The sequence below is a fragment of the Pleurodeles waltl genome, chromosome 10 (assembly GCF_031143425.1).
Source record: "Pleurodeles waltl isolate 20211129_DDA chromosome 10, aPleWal1.hap1.20221129, whole genome shotgun sequence".
In the NCBI taxonomy this organism is placed as follows: domain Eukaryota; kingdom Metazoa; phylum Chordata; class Amphibia; order Caudata; family Salamandridae; genus Pleurodeles; species Pleurodeles waltl.
This window is the reverse complement of record NC_090449.1, coordinates 9,225,750-9,244,168: the sequence shown is the minus strand read 5'-3', so window position 1 is coordinate 9,244,168 and position 18,419 is coordinate 9,225,750. Positions and strand designations below refer to the sequence as shown.

Sequence of the window (18,419 nt, the reverse complement as noted above, 5' to 3'; positions counted from 1 at the left end):
AATACATGCTGCAGTGCAGCCCTTAGAGACCTTCCCTGGCATCAGGGCCCTTGGTACCAGAGGTACCAGTTACAAGGGACTTATCTGGATGCCAGGGTCTGCCAATTGTGGAAACAATGGTACATTTTAGGTGAAAGAACGCTGGTGCTGGGGCCTGGTTAGAAGGGTCCCAGCACACTTCTCAGTCAAGTCAGCATCAGTATCAGGCAAAAAGTGGGGGGTAACTGCAACAGTGAGCCATTTCTTTACACATTGACTCTGAGGCTGTTGGGCCTCATACACTTCTGCATCCTTCTTGATAGATGAGGGCTCTGCAGTGGGTCCTGAAGTGACACAGATCCGGTGAATTACTCCGACATGGTCCATATCTCAGAGGGACCTGCAAAAACCTATAGTGGTGGTTAACAAACTGCAAATGGGTTAGTGGCAGACTCCTTTCCCCTACCCAACCAGACTGTAGTTTTTCATGTCTGGGCTGGGGTGGCCATCTGAACGAGGTAGAGAACAGAAAGGCAGGCGATTTTCGCAGTTTGCGCCATGCAAAATAGTTACTATATCTGGCTCCTAGTCCTTCCCAGCTAAATGTTAAACATCACGAAGAAGATGAAGATTATTATGAGGAATATGATTCACAGATCTTCACTTCTCAGGAAAAGCAATATCAAGAGGAGATGGTGTTTATGCTGAGTTCCCAGCTTATGGTGTCTGATTACAGAAAGAGATTTCCACCCACTGGAAATTGGGTGCCTCAACCATCTATGCCTGATAAATCCCCAGCACCTCCACCAGCCACCCCACTCCAGAGGCCTACATCGTTGCCCCCCACAACATTGCCATCACCTTCCACAGTTCTGCTCTATGATCCAGATACCACTGACTAAGAACGTGAGGAAGGTGAACTCCCAAGAGGATCACACAGAATGGGATGATTTAATTCTTCCCACCCCATCATTTCCTGTACTCGCCTCCTGAAGACATTGGGGTTTTCATAATTTATTTTAAAGAGCTGTCTAAAGTTTTGGAGTACCAATGCCAACCAAGCAGATGGACTGCTTTTTGTATGACTTCAAAGAGCCTTTCCCGAAAAGCGTATGCTCCATGCCTGTGGTCAGTTACATCTGGGAGGAAGGGTTAAAGGTGATGCAAAACTCTGAGATACAAAATATAAAGCCCCGGAAGATGCCCCAACTTTCCTGTCACCCACAACCAGACTCTGTTATTGCCCAAGCGGCTCAAAGGCGATCTAAGAATTCCTCCACCCCAAATCCGACACCTCCTGATAAGGAGGGACGACAATTAAACAATATTGGCAAACATTTTTCATCAATGTCAAGTCTTACTTTGTGGGCGGCTAACTCTCTGGCGGTGCTCGGCAGATATGGTAGTTGTGGGCAGATATTGGCCCATACATAGATCCGCTACCAGATGAATCCAAGCTTTAAGCAAATGATATTTCCAGAGGGAGAGAGGGAACATCAGCAGATATTATCTGCTCCATGGATATTACCACCTCCCATTTCGTCAGCTTGCAGGAGCTGCTGTGCTGAGAAGACAAGACTGGTTAAAGGCTACATTCTTTTGCCCGGAGGGGCAAAATAAGATCTTAGATCTCCCCTTTGACAGACAAGCCTTGTTCGGCAAACATGTCGATGAAGCTCACCCGGGATTAAAACTGATACCAACTCAGCTAAATCTCTTGGTACACAGCAGGTCAGAAAGTTTTCCTTTCATGGAGCCAGAGGTCGTGGAATTCCTTTATACAGGGGAGACTATCAACAGTACAGACACTCCTCTTACACATCGACCTCCCAATAATTTCATTCACAGTACACACAGAGGGAACCTCCACAAGCAGTGTACACCAGTCTGGCTCGCCAGGGAAAAGAGACTGCGCACTGACAATAATCCCTTCAAGGCCCCTGTCCCTTCAAACTCCAGACTAGTGGGCACAATTTTGTCATTCCTCCGACCATGGCAGGACATAACATCAGACCAGTAAGTCTTAGACCTGGTTCAGTTTGGTCATACTCTGTAGTTTGTCCAGATTCCCGCTCACAAGCCTCACAATCCATTCCCAAACACCTCCATCAGCTCAGTTTACAAGTCAACATCATGCTTCAGATTGGAGCGATAGAGGAGGTCGCCCAGTCCTGATGGGAAAAAGGATTCTATTTCCGCTTCTTCCTCATTTGCAAAAAGTGGAAGGGATGGTGGCCTATCCTCAACCTCAGAGATATGAACATCTATCTGAAGAAACAATCTGCATGGTAACACTGCAGGATATCCTCCTCCGCTTAAACCATGGGGATTATCTGTCCACCCTAGATTTGCAGGACTCCTTCTTTCATATTCCGACCCACTCTTCTCACAGGCAATTCCTAAGATTCATGGTAGCCGGAAGCCAACAGTTTCCTGTTCTACTCTTCGGTCTGAAATCGCCTCCCAGGATATTTACAAAGTGCCTAGCACCTGTGGCCGCAGTCTTGAGAAAACAAAAGCACCAAGTCTTGCCATACTTGGAGAATTGGCTTGTCAAGGCAAAGTCATTTCGAGCAGGACAAAAATCGACAAGAGTATGTATTGCACTATTCAACAACTTAAGCCCCACTCTCAATTGGAAAAAGTTCAACCCTCATCCCTCGCAGACTACCATCTTTTTGGGGGCAAATCTGGACACCAATCCTACGTGGCTTGTCCCATTGTAGAAAGGCAACAGTAACTAATTGTTTTGGCAAAAGCCATTCAAAAAAGCAAATGCATTTCAGTATGCATTTTCAAGTCGTTATTGTGGATGATGTCTTTCTGTATCTCACTAATACCGTTCTGCAGACTCAGGATGCGTCCCCTCTAAGAGGAGCTCATCCTCCAATGGATTCAAGCCACAGGCAAGTTCGCTGATCAATCACGATCACTCTGGCGATCATCAAGACCCTAACTAGCTGGATGCATAAAAAACGTATCGATGTGCCTCTCCTTCCTCCCTCAACCATCTCCGTAGGTCATCACCACTGAGGCACTAGAAGGGTGGAGAGCATATCTTCAAGACCTACAGATAGGCGGCAAGTGGCAAACACCTTCTGGGAGTTCGTACATCAACCTCCTTGACCTGAAAGCAGTGCATCTGGCCTTGCAAGCTTTCCTTCCCAGGATTGCCAATTCAGAGGTTCTCATAAGGACAGACAATACCACCACAGTGCACTACCTAAACAAACAGAGAGGCACAAGATCTCTTCTTCTCTCCCAAGAAGCACCGGAAATTTGGAATTGGGCCATCACACATGGAGTGCATCTGCGAGCAGAACACATCCTGGGGAAGCAAAACCAGATTGTGGACACTCTCAGCAGATTGACATCAGCTTGTCACAAGTGGGAACTAATCAACAGACGGTCGAGCACATATTCTCCCAATGGGGAACTCCTGGTGTCAACATTTTCTCTCCAGAGCCTGAGCTACCAGCACTAACAAAACTTACTCTTGTAAGTGGAAGAGATTCTGTTTATGGTGTCAGCAGCAACAGATACATCCACTGTCTTCCTCACCGGAGAAGTTAGTACCCTGCCGTTTGCATTTGGCACATTCAGGCCTAGATTATGCCTCCAATAGGGTTCATCTAGCTGCCTTTCTCTTTTTAGACGTTCACATAGGACACCCCTCCTATGGTTCTCCAGACTCATCAAACAATTCCTGAAAGGGCTCTTCAGGGTCTTTCCACTATTCATACCGCCCCTCCTTTGTGTCAGCTGAACACAGTCCTTGCACAGTTCATGAAACAGCCATTTGAGCCGATTGACAGATCCACTTTGAATTTTCTATCTTGGAAGGTAGCCCTCCTGGTCACTCTCATGTCAGCCAGACAGGTCAGTGAGATCGATGCTTTGGCGATTCAAGAACCTTTCTTACAGAATAGACGACAGGCTAATCATACGGACAAATCCATGATTCATATCTATGGTCTATTTCGACTTCCCTATCAATCAGCCACTTATCCTGAAGACCTTCTCCCAAACCCTTCAACACCAGCGGAAAGGGCTCTTCATTATTTGGATGTGAAAAGCTGCATCAAGTTCTACCTTTATAGGAACAAATCCTTCTGTAAGACTAACCAGTTGTATGTCGCTTACAGTACACTAAGAAAGGGCCATTCCCCTTTCCAAACGAGACATTGCTAGATGGATATCGGCTGTGTAGGAGGCTGGCTTAGATTATGGTGTACACCTATGGTGTGGCACCCTATGCTGAGTCCAGGCGACCCTTAGTGATAGTGAATAGGTGTCCAGATAGCAGAAGCTCTCTAGGGATAGCCGAAGCGAGCAGCTAAAGCTTATCCAGGAGGAATGTAAACCACTAGCAATACCTCAGTAGTCAGACACTAACTTAGTCACAACAAGGAAGTACACATGTGTTGCAAAAATAAAGGATAGTTTATTACAGCACTATTATTAAACTGAAATTGGTATATCTCTCTTTGGAGATATTTCATACAATTATACACTTAAAATGATCAGCAAAAGTAGCATAGAAATATACAGGGCCCTAGGGGAGGGCCAAACCATATACTAAAGTGGCATGTGAAAGTGGAACTCCACCCAAGGTAAGTGTGGTGGTTAGCTAGGGGCAGGGGCACGGGCCAGATAGAACCATCAGAGGCAAGCACAGTAGGTGACCCCAGCAAGCAGGTGTAAGACAGTTACCCACCCAGGTGTCCGTAGGCTAACACAGAAAGCAGTGGTTAGAGTTGGTGGAATTTAGGACCTTTCCTAGCGAACCCCGAGAAAACCAACAGGCAAGAGGATGGATGGAGAGTGCCCCTACCCTAGAATACCCAGAGGACAGGAGTTACCTACACCAGGGACCCAGATGCAGAGGTGATAAGGGACTCTCTCCGAAGACTGTGGATGCCTTGGATTGTCCAGCTGCTGTCTCGGCCCATGGTCCAGGCTGGTGGAACCCAGGGATGGATTGCGGACCTGGAGGACCTGCAGAGGAAGGGGGACGGAGTCCAACACCCAAGGAGGTGCCCAGGTGGTGCAGGTGACAATGCTCACCCTCCGGAAGGTGAAGTTCCTGCAAGTCGATGGAAGAAGTCCATCTGCAGTGTCTAGGTGTCTTTGAAGATCCCAGGAGTCGCCTACGAGATGTCCCTCAACGTTTGTCGGATTGCAGGAGGGTCACTGACCAGCCAGGTCACCAACAAGCACTGGCAAGTGCAAATAGAAGCAGAAGAGAAGTTTGCAAAGTTGTGGGACGAGCAAGGTCCAGGAGACTCTACCCAAGAGGGGGAATCAGAGCTGGCCCACAGCACACCAGAAGGCCAACAGAAGTCAATGGAGCCCCCACGAGTGACCCACAGGCGCCTGACACTGGATCACAAGAAGACGTTACCATCCCAGCAAAACAGAAGTTCCACGTTGCAGCAGTTGCAGGACAGGAGCTGATCTTTTTGCAGAGTGCTGTGGGCTGGGGCTCCACGGAGGCAGAAGATTTCCCAGAGGAAGAGTCAGCAAGCCTTGGCAAATGCAATAGTTGTTGTGCACAGGGGTGCCAGGCCAGTGGCAGGAGCGAGGATCTAGTCTCTCCCAACTTGGATAGAAGACAAACAGGACCTAGAGGAGGCCACAGACTCACCACCTGTGTTGCTGGATCTTCGAATGTCATGAGACAGCAGACCGCGCCAACCAATAGACAATGCTTTGAGGCACCTGCAGTTGAAGGGGAGTGACTCTTTCACTCCAAGGGAGATCCCTTCTTGCTTCCTGGTCCTTGTGACCCTGAAGGATGATCAGTCTTGGCTGTTACAGAATTCTTGCAGGATCCAGAGAAACAATGTTGCAGTGGAAGCCCTCCCATCAGAAACAGACTTGTTCAGTCCCAGGTGAAGACCAGCAGCGGTTCCAGAGGCAGATGTCTTGCAGAGAGTTTCTTATAGAGTCCACTCACGAGGGAGCACTTAAATTACTCTAAAAGGGGGTTGGTCACTCACTGCAGTAACCTACCTATCAGAGGGGGTCAGGGATATCACCTGCCTGGCCTACCCAACCTGATGCTCCCAGGGGGCCTCTGCACATCTTATTTTCAAGATGGCAGAATCAAGTGGCCACCTGGCAGAGCTCTGGGCACCCCCCCTAGGGAATTAACTGGACAGGGGGGGGGGAGGTGATCAGACCCCTGTTGTAGGAAAGTACCCTCTTTCCTGGAATGGTTACCCCTGTTTTTTTCCCTGCTAACCAGGACCCCAGTAGTTTTGCTCGCTCCTCTAAATTATACTTTTTTCTTCCCACAATTAGCATACTGGTCCCCCCTCCCCCAATGTAAGTCCCTAGTATATGGTACCTAGATACCCAGGGCATTGGGATTCCAGGGGATCCCTGTGGGCTGCAGCAGTTATTCTGCATCCCATAGGGATCCCATGCAAAGGGTTCTGCAGGCCTCCCATTGCAGCCTGCGTGAAACGGGTGCATGCACCCATTTTCACTTCACCATGTCACTATGTCACCCCTATGGTAGGCCTTCTCAGCCCAGAGGGCAGTGTGCAGAGACCTGTGTGTGAGGGCACCCCTGCACTAGCAGAGGTGCCCCCACAAACTCCAGATCCATTTTCCTGGACTTTTTGAGTGCGTGGACACCATTTTACGCATCTACTGGACATAGGTCACATAATTGTAACTCCGAACCTGGGCATGTTTGGTATCAAACATGTCGGAATCATACCCCAATACTGTTCCAAGTATAGGAATTATGATTCCGTGCACTATAGGGGCTCCTTAGAGGACCCCCATCATTGCTACTACCAGTCTTACAGGGTTTTCTGGGCAGCCCAGCTGCTGCCACCCTTCAGACAGGTTTTTGCCCTCCTGCGGCTTGATCTGATCAGGCCCAGGAAGGCAGAACAAAGGATTTCCTTTGGGAGAGGGAGGTAACACCCTCTCCCTTTGGAAATAGGTGTGACTGGCTTGGGAGGGGTATCCTCCCCAAGCCACTGGTTTGCTTTTAAGGGCACATTTGGTGCCCTCTGTGTACAAACTAGTCCACACCGGTTCAGGAACCCCCAGCCCCTGCTCTGGCGTGAAACTGGACAATGGAAAGGGGAGCGACCACTACCCTGTCCATCACCACCCCATGGGTGGTGCCCGGAGCACCTCCAGAGGGTCCCTGGATTCTGCCATCTTGTTTCCAAGGTTGGCAGGGAACTCTGGGAGCATCTGAGTGGCCAGGCCAGGCAGGTGAGGTCGGAGTCCCTTCCTTGTAGGTGTTTACCTGGTTAGGTGACCAATACCCCTTTCAGGGCTATTTAGGGTCTTTCTCCTGGGTGGGTCCTCAGATTCGGTTTGCAAGATTCCAGCAGGACTCCTCTGCAACCTCTACTTCAACTTCTGGCCACTGGAACCACGACTGGACCCTCCAGGAACCAACAGACGCTGCTACATCGAAGAAGACTCTTCTGCAACTTTGTTTTCACGTCTCCTGCCAGCTTTGCAACATTTACCTGGCTGTGCAGCCTCAGAAGACTGCAACTCTTCAGCCTGCACAAGAAGAAGAAGAAGGAATAGCCCTTGGAGTGAAGGAGTCAGTCCCCTGCAACCGCAGGCACCTACAGCAAGCGACAACCTGCTGCGTGGATCTCCTCATCTTGAGCTGCGTGGATCCTGCATCACAGGTGGCGATGCAGGATCAACCTTGGTCCTCTCTGCCAGATGTCCAACTTTGGTGGAGGTAAGCCTTTGCCTTCCCATGCAAGACAGTACCCCCGTGCACCGGGTCTCTTGCAGCTACCAAAGCTTGTTTGCATGTCCTCCAAGGGTTCTTCAGATGACTTGTAGCTCCAGCCCCCAGCACTCCGTCCTGCAAAGCACAGCCTCCTGCGTGGTTCTCCTGTGGCATGGGATCCTCTTTTGTAGTACTGAGTGGACTCCTTCTGCGACTCCTGTGTCCCCATCCTGTGGGTGCTGCCTCCGCTCCTGTGGACTCTGCAATGCTGAGGGGCCCCGTGAATCCCCACTCTAGGGGTGAGTCCTCTGGGCCTTGCTGGTCCTTGGCAGCACCTCTTTTCCACTAACCGTGAGTTTGCCTTTGCCAAGGCTTGTTGGTTGAATTCCTGCAGTGACACCAGTCTGTGATCTGCCTTCCGGAGTGGGGTTTCATCTGCATCCATCAGGAACTCTTCTCCAGTTCCATAGCTGCAGTGCTGACCTGTTCTTCATCACCTTTGACCAACTTCTGCCTGCATCCACAGCTGGGTGGGTAGTAGCTCCTACTCCTCCTGGACTCCACTGTGACTCTTGAAAGTGGTCCCCTCCCTCCACTGGTCTTCTTTCTTCAAGAATCCACCGCTGGTTTTAGTATATGGTTTGTGCTCCATCTAGGGTCACTATTGGTTATTGCTATTTGCACTGTTTTCTAAACTTTTCTATGCCTGTTTTTGATTACTAGTGTATATATTTAGTATATTACTTACCTCCTAAGGGTGGGTCACCTGTCTAGTGTTTTGTGGTGATTTGTTCTAGAAATAAAGTACTTTTATTTTTGCATAACCAAGTGTATTCTTTCTTGTGTGTAAGTGCTGTGTGACTACAGTGGCATTGCATGAGCTTTGCATGTCTCCTACATCAGCCTTGGCTGCTCATCCACAGCTACCTCTAGAGAGCCTGGCTTCTAGACACTGCCTACACCTCACTGAGAGGGGATACCTGGACCTGGTATAAGGTGTAAGTACCACAGGTACCCACTATACACCAGGCTAGCTTTCTACAAATATGATGCCTTGAGACATCCCTTTGAGCCAATGGACATGACTGATAGAGAAAGCACCTTTTGCAAAAGTTTTTTTTATTTGTTTTTTAATCTCTTGATTTAGAAAGTTTCATGCAGTTTGTGTTGATGAACCATACATTGTATTTCATCATAAGTGTCATTAAGAACCCGCCCTTTCTTTCGTTCGAAAGTTGTTTCTGGCTTTCACATTAAGGAAACGGTTTCCTCGCCTACTTTTTTCCAAATGCAGTGTCTTCAACTGAGAGGTTGTTACTTTGTGTTTCCAAAATAAACTGCCTTGTTATTTTTACAAAATGAAAGAGATTTGTAAAGATAAGTGGTACTCCATTAGATAGGTTTTTCGTTTTTTGCATTGTTTTCTGTTATGACGACCCTGAAGGACAGCACCAATTGATCTCTACCTGCTAAGCCTTGGGGCCTTTCCATATTGCTGCTTGGTGTAAGGCAGCCACATGGAGATGAGTCCATACATTGGTAGATCACTATTGCTTGGACTCTCTATGTAACCTATTTACCTACAGCTTCGCTCTGTGGCCCTTATTGCGCTTTTAAGTTTGGGCTGATTTGCTACTGCATTGTACCTTTTATAAATACCTCAGGGACTCTGTGGGTGAAGAAGGAAAGGTTACGTAGTTGTTATCCTGAGTCTTCTCTTTCTTAATTCACAAAAGCCTCTCCCACCCCCTTGCTTTTGGGGCTGCAGGCTTTGAACAGATTACTGCACTATACAGAGCCTCTATCAAGTGCGCTAAAGAGCAAACTGCCCTTCTGTCCTAGGATTGTGCCGTCTTCCACAGGAGCAGGGTTCTTTATACTTGTGCTTTGCTTTACATTGGACCACTATTTACTGCTTTTGTGTATATACTCTTGGAAGTGGTATTTTCAACAAGATGCACCCTTAATTTATTATTTTGGTTAATTGGTATAAAAAGCACCATGCCACCTTTGAGCATTTGTTTTCGTTCATTGTAAACCGGAGTTTTCAGACATCGCCGTGGTGAGGGGCTGGGATTAAAAAGACCTCCTTGCTTTTCCCGCATTTACGTTCACTATTCTTAAGTTCAACAATTTGTTTCTTCTGAAGAATTGGAGCACTTCATACAAAATGAACCCTTGCTTAATTGAGAATTTTGTTTTTCAGAAATGTATGGCTTTCTGGGTGCGCTCATAGGTTTTACACCCTTTCAAAAATGGTTAGTTCATTGGCATTGTTCGTTAGTTTGACTAACTTAATTTACTTTTTCAAACAAAAATGAGAAAATAAGTAGAAAATGTTGCTTGTTATAGGCACTTATTCATTATGTAAAAAGCAGCCCTAAATGGTATTCTAGGGTTCTTATGTATTCTACTTTTAATAGGTTCAGAGAGCATACCCCTGACGGAGGATAAGGATTGCTGATACTTAACTTTTCCATCTTTCTTTTGTGTGGTAAATAAGTAATGTTCGTGCTTTTGTGTTCAATAAATGAAATTCGTAACTAATGATATCTTAAAGAAACAAAATGTTACTTCACGTTGAAAATTAAAATCTTGTGTGCTCAAGACCCCCCCCCCCCCCCCCCCCCCAAAAAAACCATGGCAGAATGAATCTGTTTACCGATTCAAGAAACACTCCTGTTGGCGACCCAGGATTAGAACTTTGTGACTTTTGATTATAATAGCGCCACGTTCATGCTACGAGCTTCGCATTTGATTGCTGACCCATACTTCTGTAAAGAAGATTTTTTTTTGCTTTTCCAATTAATAACACATTTCCTTTGCCTTCTGATTCTTGCAGTGCCTCCAGTCATTGTCAAGGAGTGGTCTGCCTATAAGGGAAAGTCTCCTCAGACCCCCGAACTTGTTTCTGCGCTGACCTTTAGGGAATGGACATGTCCAAACCTCAAGAAACTCTGGCTTGGGAAGGCTGTGGAGGACAAGAACCGAAGAATGAGGGCATTCCTTGCCTGTATGAAGTCTGATACTCCTAGTATGCTTAATCCAGCCAACATCCCAACACACCTGCTGCTCATGTGCTGTGTGCTTCGGTAAGTGAAGTGAGGGAATGTGATGAAAGTAGCCTCGAAATGCACCTCACACTCCCAGTTATGATAGCTGGCTACGTGTAGTGCTGCAGCAGTCCCGTGCGGAGGCCCAGACGCTGCGTGATATGCAACGTAGAGGATTGGTGCAGGGTGGCTCTGACATCTGGGATATCTTTAAAGTAAACATGGAGGCCAGGGACGACTCCCTGCAGGCATTGATGCAGATAAATGTCCCGGGTCTACCTGAGTTGGTGTTTGCTCTACGTCTTCTCGCTGGGGGCGCAGTGGATCTTGTGCGAGTGGCGATGCAGCGCGCGAGGATCCCGGTTACCCATGTTGCTCCACTTAACATAACCTACTCCAACCTGCTCTTCAGCCCATATTAATATTACTATAGCGCGTGACCCCTCCACTATCATACCAGCACTCTATTATTCTAATGGCACACTCGGGGCACCTAACGCCCCTCCTCTCACTAAGACCCTTTCAGTTGCACCTCCTCTGACACAAAGGGAGGAGCCAGAATGCTTGACTAGTGGCACAGTTTATTGTTGTGGTGGTGGTGGTGGTGTTTTCTCTTAATATACAATGTAAAGAATGGTTCGATGCATATGTTGCTGCAGATACACATGTTTGGCACAGTCCGCTGCCTGGTGTTGGGCTCGGAGTATTACAAGTTGTTTTTCTTCGAAGAAGTCTTTTTTGGTCACGGGACCGAAGGACTCCTCCCTCCTCGGCTCCATTGCGCATGGGCGTCGACTCCATCTCAGATTGTTTTTTTCCGCTGTCGGGTTCGGACGTATTCCTTTTCGCTCCGTGTTTCGGTTCGGAAAGTTAGTCAGAATCTCGGAAGAAAGCGTCGGTATTGTTCCGTTCGGTATCGGGATAGTTAGGTACATCGACACCGATCATCGGAAGACTTTGGGGTAGTTTCGATCCCCCATCGGGGCCTGGTCGGCCCGACCGCGTGCGACATCGAAGCCGATGGAACGGACCCCGTTTCGTTTCTGCCCAAAATGTCACAGTAAGTATCCTTATACAGATCAGCACTTGGTCTGTAACTTGTGTTTGTCTCCCGAGCACAAGGAGGATACCTGTGAAGCCTGTCGAGCCTTCCGGTCCAGAAAAACACTCCGGGACCGAAGAGCCAGGCGTCAACAAATGGCGTCCACGTCGACAAAACAACGTTTCGACGAGGAAGAGGAAACATTCTCGGTTCCGGAATCAGAATCCGGAGACTCCGACGTCGAACAACAGCAACAAACTGTGAGTAAGACGTCGAAAAGTAAATCCATCGACAAACCGAAAGCCCAGGGGACGCCACTGCCAACAGGCCATGGCTCGACCCATAAAACAGGCGACCCGTCGAAGGTGCCGAAAAAGGGCACGCCCATAGCGAAGACACCCGACTCCGGTCGAGGGACCGCCATGGAGCAATCTCGGAGCCGAGAAAGCGGCTCCGAGAGACAAAAACAAGATACCGGCACCGAAAAACATCGGCACCGAGAATCCATGCCGAAAGGAACAAAAATTCTGTCGGTGCCGAAACCGAAAAAAGATTCTCTCTCGGCGCCGAAAAATACCACACCTTCATCCTACTCAGAGGAACAAGGAATAAGTGGCCAAATGCACAGATTTGGACAAGAGCTCCAAAGTGTAGAATCGGACTACACACAAAAGAGACTGTACATCCAGCACGACACAGGGAAGATATCAACCCTTCCCCCAATCATGAGGAAAAGAAGGATCGGACTTCCAAAGGATGACGCACAACCACAAGCCAAAGTGGTTAAAAAAGTCACGCCTCCGCCCTCTCCACCACAGGCATCGCCGGCACAAACACCGCCACAAATGCACTCACCAGCGCAAACTACCATAAGTCATGACGATCAGGATCAAGACGCTTGGGACCTGTATGACACCCCAGTGCCGGACAATGATCCCGAGTCATACCCCACAAAGCCGTCACCGCCAGAGGACAGTACCTCATACTCGCAACTGGTGGCTAGGGCAGCAGAATTCCACAATGTCCAACTGCATTCCGATCCTATAGAGGATGATTTTTTATTTAACACCCTCTCGGCTACACACAGCCAATATCAATGTCTCCCAATGCTACCAGGGATGTTACGGCACGCAAAACAAATTTTTGAAGAGCCCGTAAAATCAAGAGCCATCACCCCAAGGGTGGATAAGAAATACAAACCACCACCCACAGACCCAGTGTTTATTACTTCGCAGTTACCACCTGACTCCGTGGTAGTAGGGGCAGCTCGCAAGAGAGCAAATTCACATACATCTGGCGACGCCCCACCTCCGGACAAAGAAAGCCGAAAATTTGATGCGGCAGGGAAAAGAGTAGCATCACAGGCAGCCAACCAGTGGCGCATCGCAAATTCACAAGCGCTGCTGGCCAGATATGACCGCGCACACTGGGACGAGATGCAACTTCTCGTAGACCATCTTCCCCAGGAATACCAAAAAAGGGCGCAGCAAATAGTGGAAGAGGGACAAACGATCTCAAACAATCAAATCCGCTCTTCACTAGACGCAGCCGATACTGCAGCAAGAACAGTCAACACTGCTGTCACCATAAGGAGACACGCTTGGCTACGCACTTCAGGCTTCAAACCTGAAATCCAGCAGGCTGTCCTTAATATGCCCTTCAACGAGAAACAACTTTTTGGCTCTGAAGTGGATACAGCCATTGAAAAACTTAAAAAGGACACAGACACGGCCAAGGCCATGGGCGCACTCTACTCCCCGCAGAGCAGAGGCTCTTTCAGAAAAACTCCATTTAGAGGGGGGTTTCGTGGCCAACCCACAGACACCACCAGCCAACAAACAAGAACCACACCATATCAGGGTTCCTTCCAAAGGGGAGGTTTCAGGGGATATCGGGGGGGTCAATTCCCAAGGAGTAGGGGAAGATTCCAGACTCCAAAAACACCTCCACCTAAACAGTGACTTTCAAGTCACGCAACCCCTTCACTCAACACCAGTAGGGGGAAGACTAAGCCAATTCTACCAATCTTGGCAACAGATTACAACTGACAATTGGGTATTAGCAATAATCCAACATGGCTATTGCATAGAATTCCACAACTTCCCACCAAACATCCCCCCCAAAACACGCAAAATGTCACCACAACATTTAGAACTTTTAGGACTAGAAGTTCAAGCACTACTGCAAAAGGATGCAATAGAGTTAGTACCAGTACAACAAAAAAACACAAGAGTTTACTCCCTGTACTTTCTAATTCCAAAAAAAGACAAAACATTAAGACCAATATTAGATCTCAGGACACTAAATACCTACATCATATCGGACCACTTTCACATGGTCACACTACAAGACATCATTCCACTGCTCAAACAGCAAGATTACATGACCACATTAGACCTAAAGGATGCGTACTTTCATATACCAATACACCCTTCTCACAGAAAGTACCTACGGTTCGTATTCAGAGGAATACATTACCAATTCAAGGTGTTGCCATTCGGAATAACAACTGCACCAAGAGTGTTCACAAAATGTCTAGCAGTAGTAGCAGCACACATCAGGAGACAACAGATACATGTGTTCCCTTACCTAGACGATTGGCTAATCAAGACCAACACAGTAAAAAAATGCGCAAACGACACCACATTTGTCATACAAACCCTTCACAAACTGGGGTTTTCCATCAACTATACAAAATCACACCTAGAACCGTGTCAAACACAACAATATCTAGGAGCAACCATCAAAACATCAAAAGGAATTGCCACTCCAAGTCCACAAAGAGTGCAGGCATTCCACAAGGTAATAAGTGCTATGTTTCCAAACCAAAAGATACAAGCAAAATTTGTGCTAAAACTTCTAGGCATGATGTCATCATGCATAGCCATTGTCCCAAACGCAAGGCTACACATGCGACCCTTACAACAGTGTCTAGCATCACAATGGTCACAAGCACAGGGTCAACTTCAAAATCTGGTGTTGGTAGACCGCCAAACATACCTCTCGCTTCTATGGTGGAACAGCAAAAATTTAAACAAAGGGCGGACATTTCAGGACCCAGTGCCTCAATACGTTATAACAACAGATGCTTCCATGACAGGGTGGGGAGCACACCTCAATCACCACAGCATTCAAGGACAATGGGATATACACGAAACAAAATTTCATATCAATTACCTAGAACTGTTAGCAGTATTTCTAGCGTTAAAAGCCTTCCAACCCATAATAACACACAAATACATTCTTGTCAAAACAGACAACATGACAACAATGTATTATTTAAACAAACAAGGAGGAACACACTCAACACAATTGTGCCTCCTAACACAAAAAATTTGGCAGTGGGCGATTCACAACAACATTCGCCTAATAGCACAATTTATTCCAGGAATACAAAACCAACTAGCAGACAACCTTTCGCGAGACCACCAACAAGTCCACGAATGGGAAATTCACCCCCAAGTTCTGAACAAGTACTTTCAAATTTGGGGAACACCCCAGATAGATTTGTTCGCAACAAAAGAAAACTCAAAATGCCAAAACTTCGCATCCAGGTACCCACACCGCGAATCACAAGGCAATGCTCTATGGATGAGTTGGTCAGGGATATTTGCGTACGCTTTTCCCCCTCTCCCTCTCCTTCCATATCTAGTAAACAAGTTGAGTCAAAACCAACTCAAACTCATACTGATAGCACCCACATGGGCAAGACAACCTTGGTATACAACTCTACTAGACCTTTCACTAGTACCGCATGTCAAACTACCCAACAGGCCAGATCTGTTAACACAACACAAACAACAGATCAGGCATCCAAACCCAGCATCATTGAATCTGGCAATTTGGCTCCTGAAATCCTAGAATTCGGACACTTAGACCTCACACAAGAATGCATGGAGGTCATAAAACAAGCTAGAAAACCTTCCACTAGACACTGCTATGCATCTAAGTGGAAAAGATTTGTTTACTACTGCCATGCCAATCAAATACAACCATTACATGCCTCTACTAAAGACATAGTAGGATACTTACTACATTTGCAAAAAGCAAATCTCGCTTTTTCATCTATAAAAATACACCTCGCAGCAATATCTGCTTACCTACAAACTACTCATTCATCGTCTCTATTTAGAATACCAGTTATTAAAGCATTCATGGAAGGGCTAAAAAGAATTATACCACCAAGAACACCACCAGTTCCTTCATGGAATCTTAACATCGTCTTAACAAGACTCATGGGTCCACCTTTCGAACCCATGCATTCCTGTGAAATGCAATATCTAACCTGGAAGGTCGCATTTCTCATTGCAATCACATCCCTCAGAAGAGTAAGTGAAATACAGGCATTTACCATACAAGAACCATTTATTCAAATACACAACAATAAAATAGTTCTAAGAACAAATCCAAAATTTCTGCCAAAAGTAATCTCACCATTCCATTTAAATCAAACAGTAGAATTGCCAGTGTTCTTCCCACAACCAAATTCTGTGGCTGAAAGGGCACTACATACATTAGACATCAAAAGAGCACTAATGTATTACATTGACAGAACAAATCTAATCAGGAAAACAAAACAACTGTTCATAGCTTTTCAAAAACCACACATAGGAAATCCAATCTCTAAACAAGGCATTGCTAGATGGATAGTCAGATGCATTCAAACATGCTATCTTAAAGCCAAAAGAGAATTGCCTATTACACCAAAGGCACACTCAACCAGAAAGAAAGGTGCTACAATGGCCTTTCTAGGAAACATTCCTATGAGCGAAATATGTAAGGCTGCAACCTGGTCTACGCCTCATACGTTTACTAAACACTACTGTGTAGACGTACTAAATGCACAACAAGCTACAGTGGGCCAAGCTGTACTAAGAACATTATTCCAAACTACTTCAACTCCTACAGGCTAAACCACCGCTTTTAGGGGAGGTAACTGCTTTATAGTCTATGCCAAACATGTGTATCTGCAGCAACATATGCCATCGAACTGAAAATGTCACTTACCCAGTGTACATCTGTTCGTGGCATTAGTCGCTGCAGATTCACATGTACCCTCCCACCTCCCCGGGAAGCCTGTAGCCGTTTAGAAGTAGATCATAAATCTTAAACATCTGAACATTTGTAAATAATTATTAGAAACTCTTAACGTACATACATATTCACTCCATTGCATGGGCACTATTTATACCAAACAACTCCATCCTCACCCTCTGCGGGGAAAACAATCTAAGATGGAGTCGACGCCCATGCGCAATGGAGCCGAGGAGGGAGGAGTCCTTCGGTCCCGTGACCAAAAAAGACTTCTTCGAAGAAAAACAACTTGTAATACTCCGAGCCCAACACCAGGCAGCGGACTGTGCCAAACATGTGAATCTGCAGCGACTAATGCCACGAACAGATGTACACTGGGTAAGTGACATTTTCATTCCTATTCCCATGCTGCTGTCTGAGGCTTCAGGCGTGTTCCACTTTATGTGATACTATCGTAACAATAAAGAGATGTTAAAAAAAAGTAGCCTCGAATCAAAAGTAGCCTCGAATCAGCATGTTGGAAGCAGACAGCTTTGCTTGAACCTAAAAAGAAAAAAGTATTTTATCCATGGATACAACTAAATGTTAATTTTAGCAAACTGGATTCCTATCTAGTGCTACAAAGGGATCTCTGTGCACTTTCACCAATCGCTTGCAAAGGTAAACAAACTAGTGCCTAGAATTAAAAGCTTGTTTGTGCGAGCAGTGCCAAGTAGTTCTTGAAACCTTGGCACAAACAGTCTATCAACGAAAATGTATGTAAGATGCAAGAACAGGGACTCAACAGCAACATTTACGTCACAAAAGTAAAAAGATTTCATATCAATTCAATTATTACAAAGGATGTAATGAATAAAACTGCAAAAATATGCTACCTGCCTGGTGAGACTCAACCTTATCTTGCAGTCAGGAAATTGTCTTAATTTGAATGCTTTGTGCATTTACATTGCTTAGAAATGAACAGTAGCCCACACTAGAGCCCTGGCTGTGTTCACAAAAAATGCAAATGTAGAAATGCAAAAAATGTAAATTTTTGGTGTATGCCTATTTTTGGGAAGTACTGTATCAAGCAGAGTTCCAAAATGAATGACTTTAGAAAACTGTTCTACAAAAATGCTGTCCAGGTTTTTAGAACTTGCAAGACAATTTCTGTATCTCAAGCACAAATTTTCCCAAACTTCCTGGGATTGTTCCTCTCCTGGGATTGCTCCTCTCATTGGACGCAAGGCCACAGGCCAAATGGGGCAAGAATTTTCCTCCACTCAAGGATCACCGCTGCATGTCCAGTTCCACGATTACTTGATTTGTTTTGTCCAGGAGGTATCTCTTTTTGGCTTGTAGAATTAGCAAGAGTCTTGATTACCTTTGTCTAGTCAGCCCTCTCATGCCCCTGGGATTCTGTGGCTTCAAAAGAATTTCCTCAGTGTTCTTGTTAACAAGTAGCTATGATTACAAACCAAAGAACACCTCCATGCATGGGCTGGCCTATCAAATGAATCTCGCCCACTGCTCCTTATAAAGTGTTTACTAAACATAAGCTAGGGGCCTGCTTACCCTTTGTTCATAACCCTTTGATCAGTGGCCA

General features: G+C 46.3%; 1 protein-coding gene across 2 annotated transcripts in view; it reads left to right on the top strand.

The window, feature by feature from the left end:
- Positions 1–18,419, top strand: part of FAM120C (family with sequence similarity 120 member C) — a 564,585-nt gene that overhangs the window by 298,181 nt on the left and 247,985 nt on the right. For both annotated transcript variants that reach the window (XM_069209344.1, XM_069209345.1), the window contains exon 10: positions 10,548–10,797. In XM_069209344.1, the coding sequence (XP_069065445.1) occupies positions 10,548–10,797 (250 nt within the window). The remainder of the gene's footprint in view (positions 1–10,547; positions 10,798–18,419) is intronic.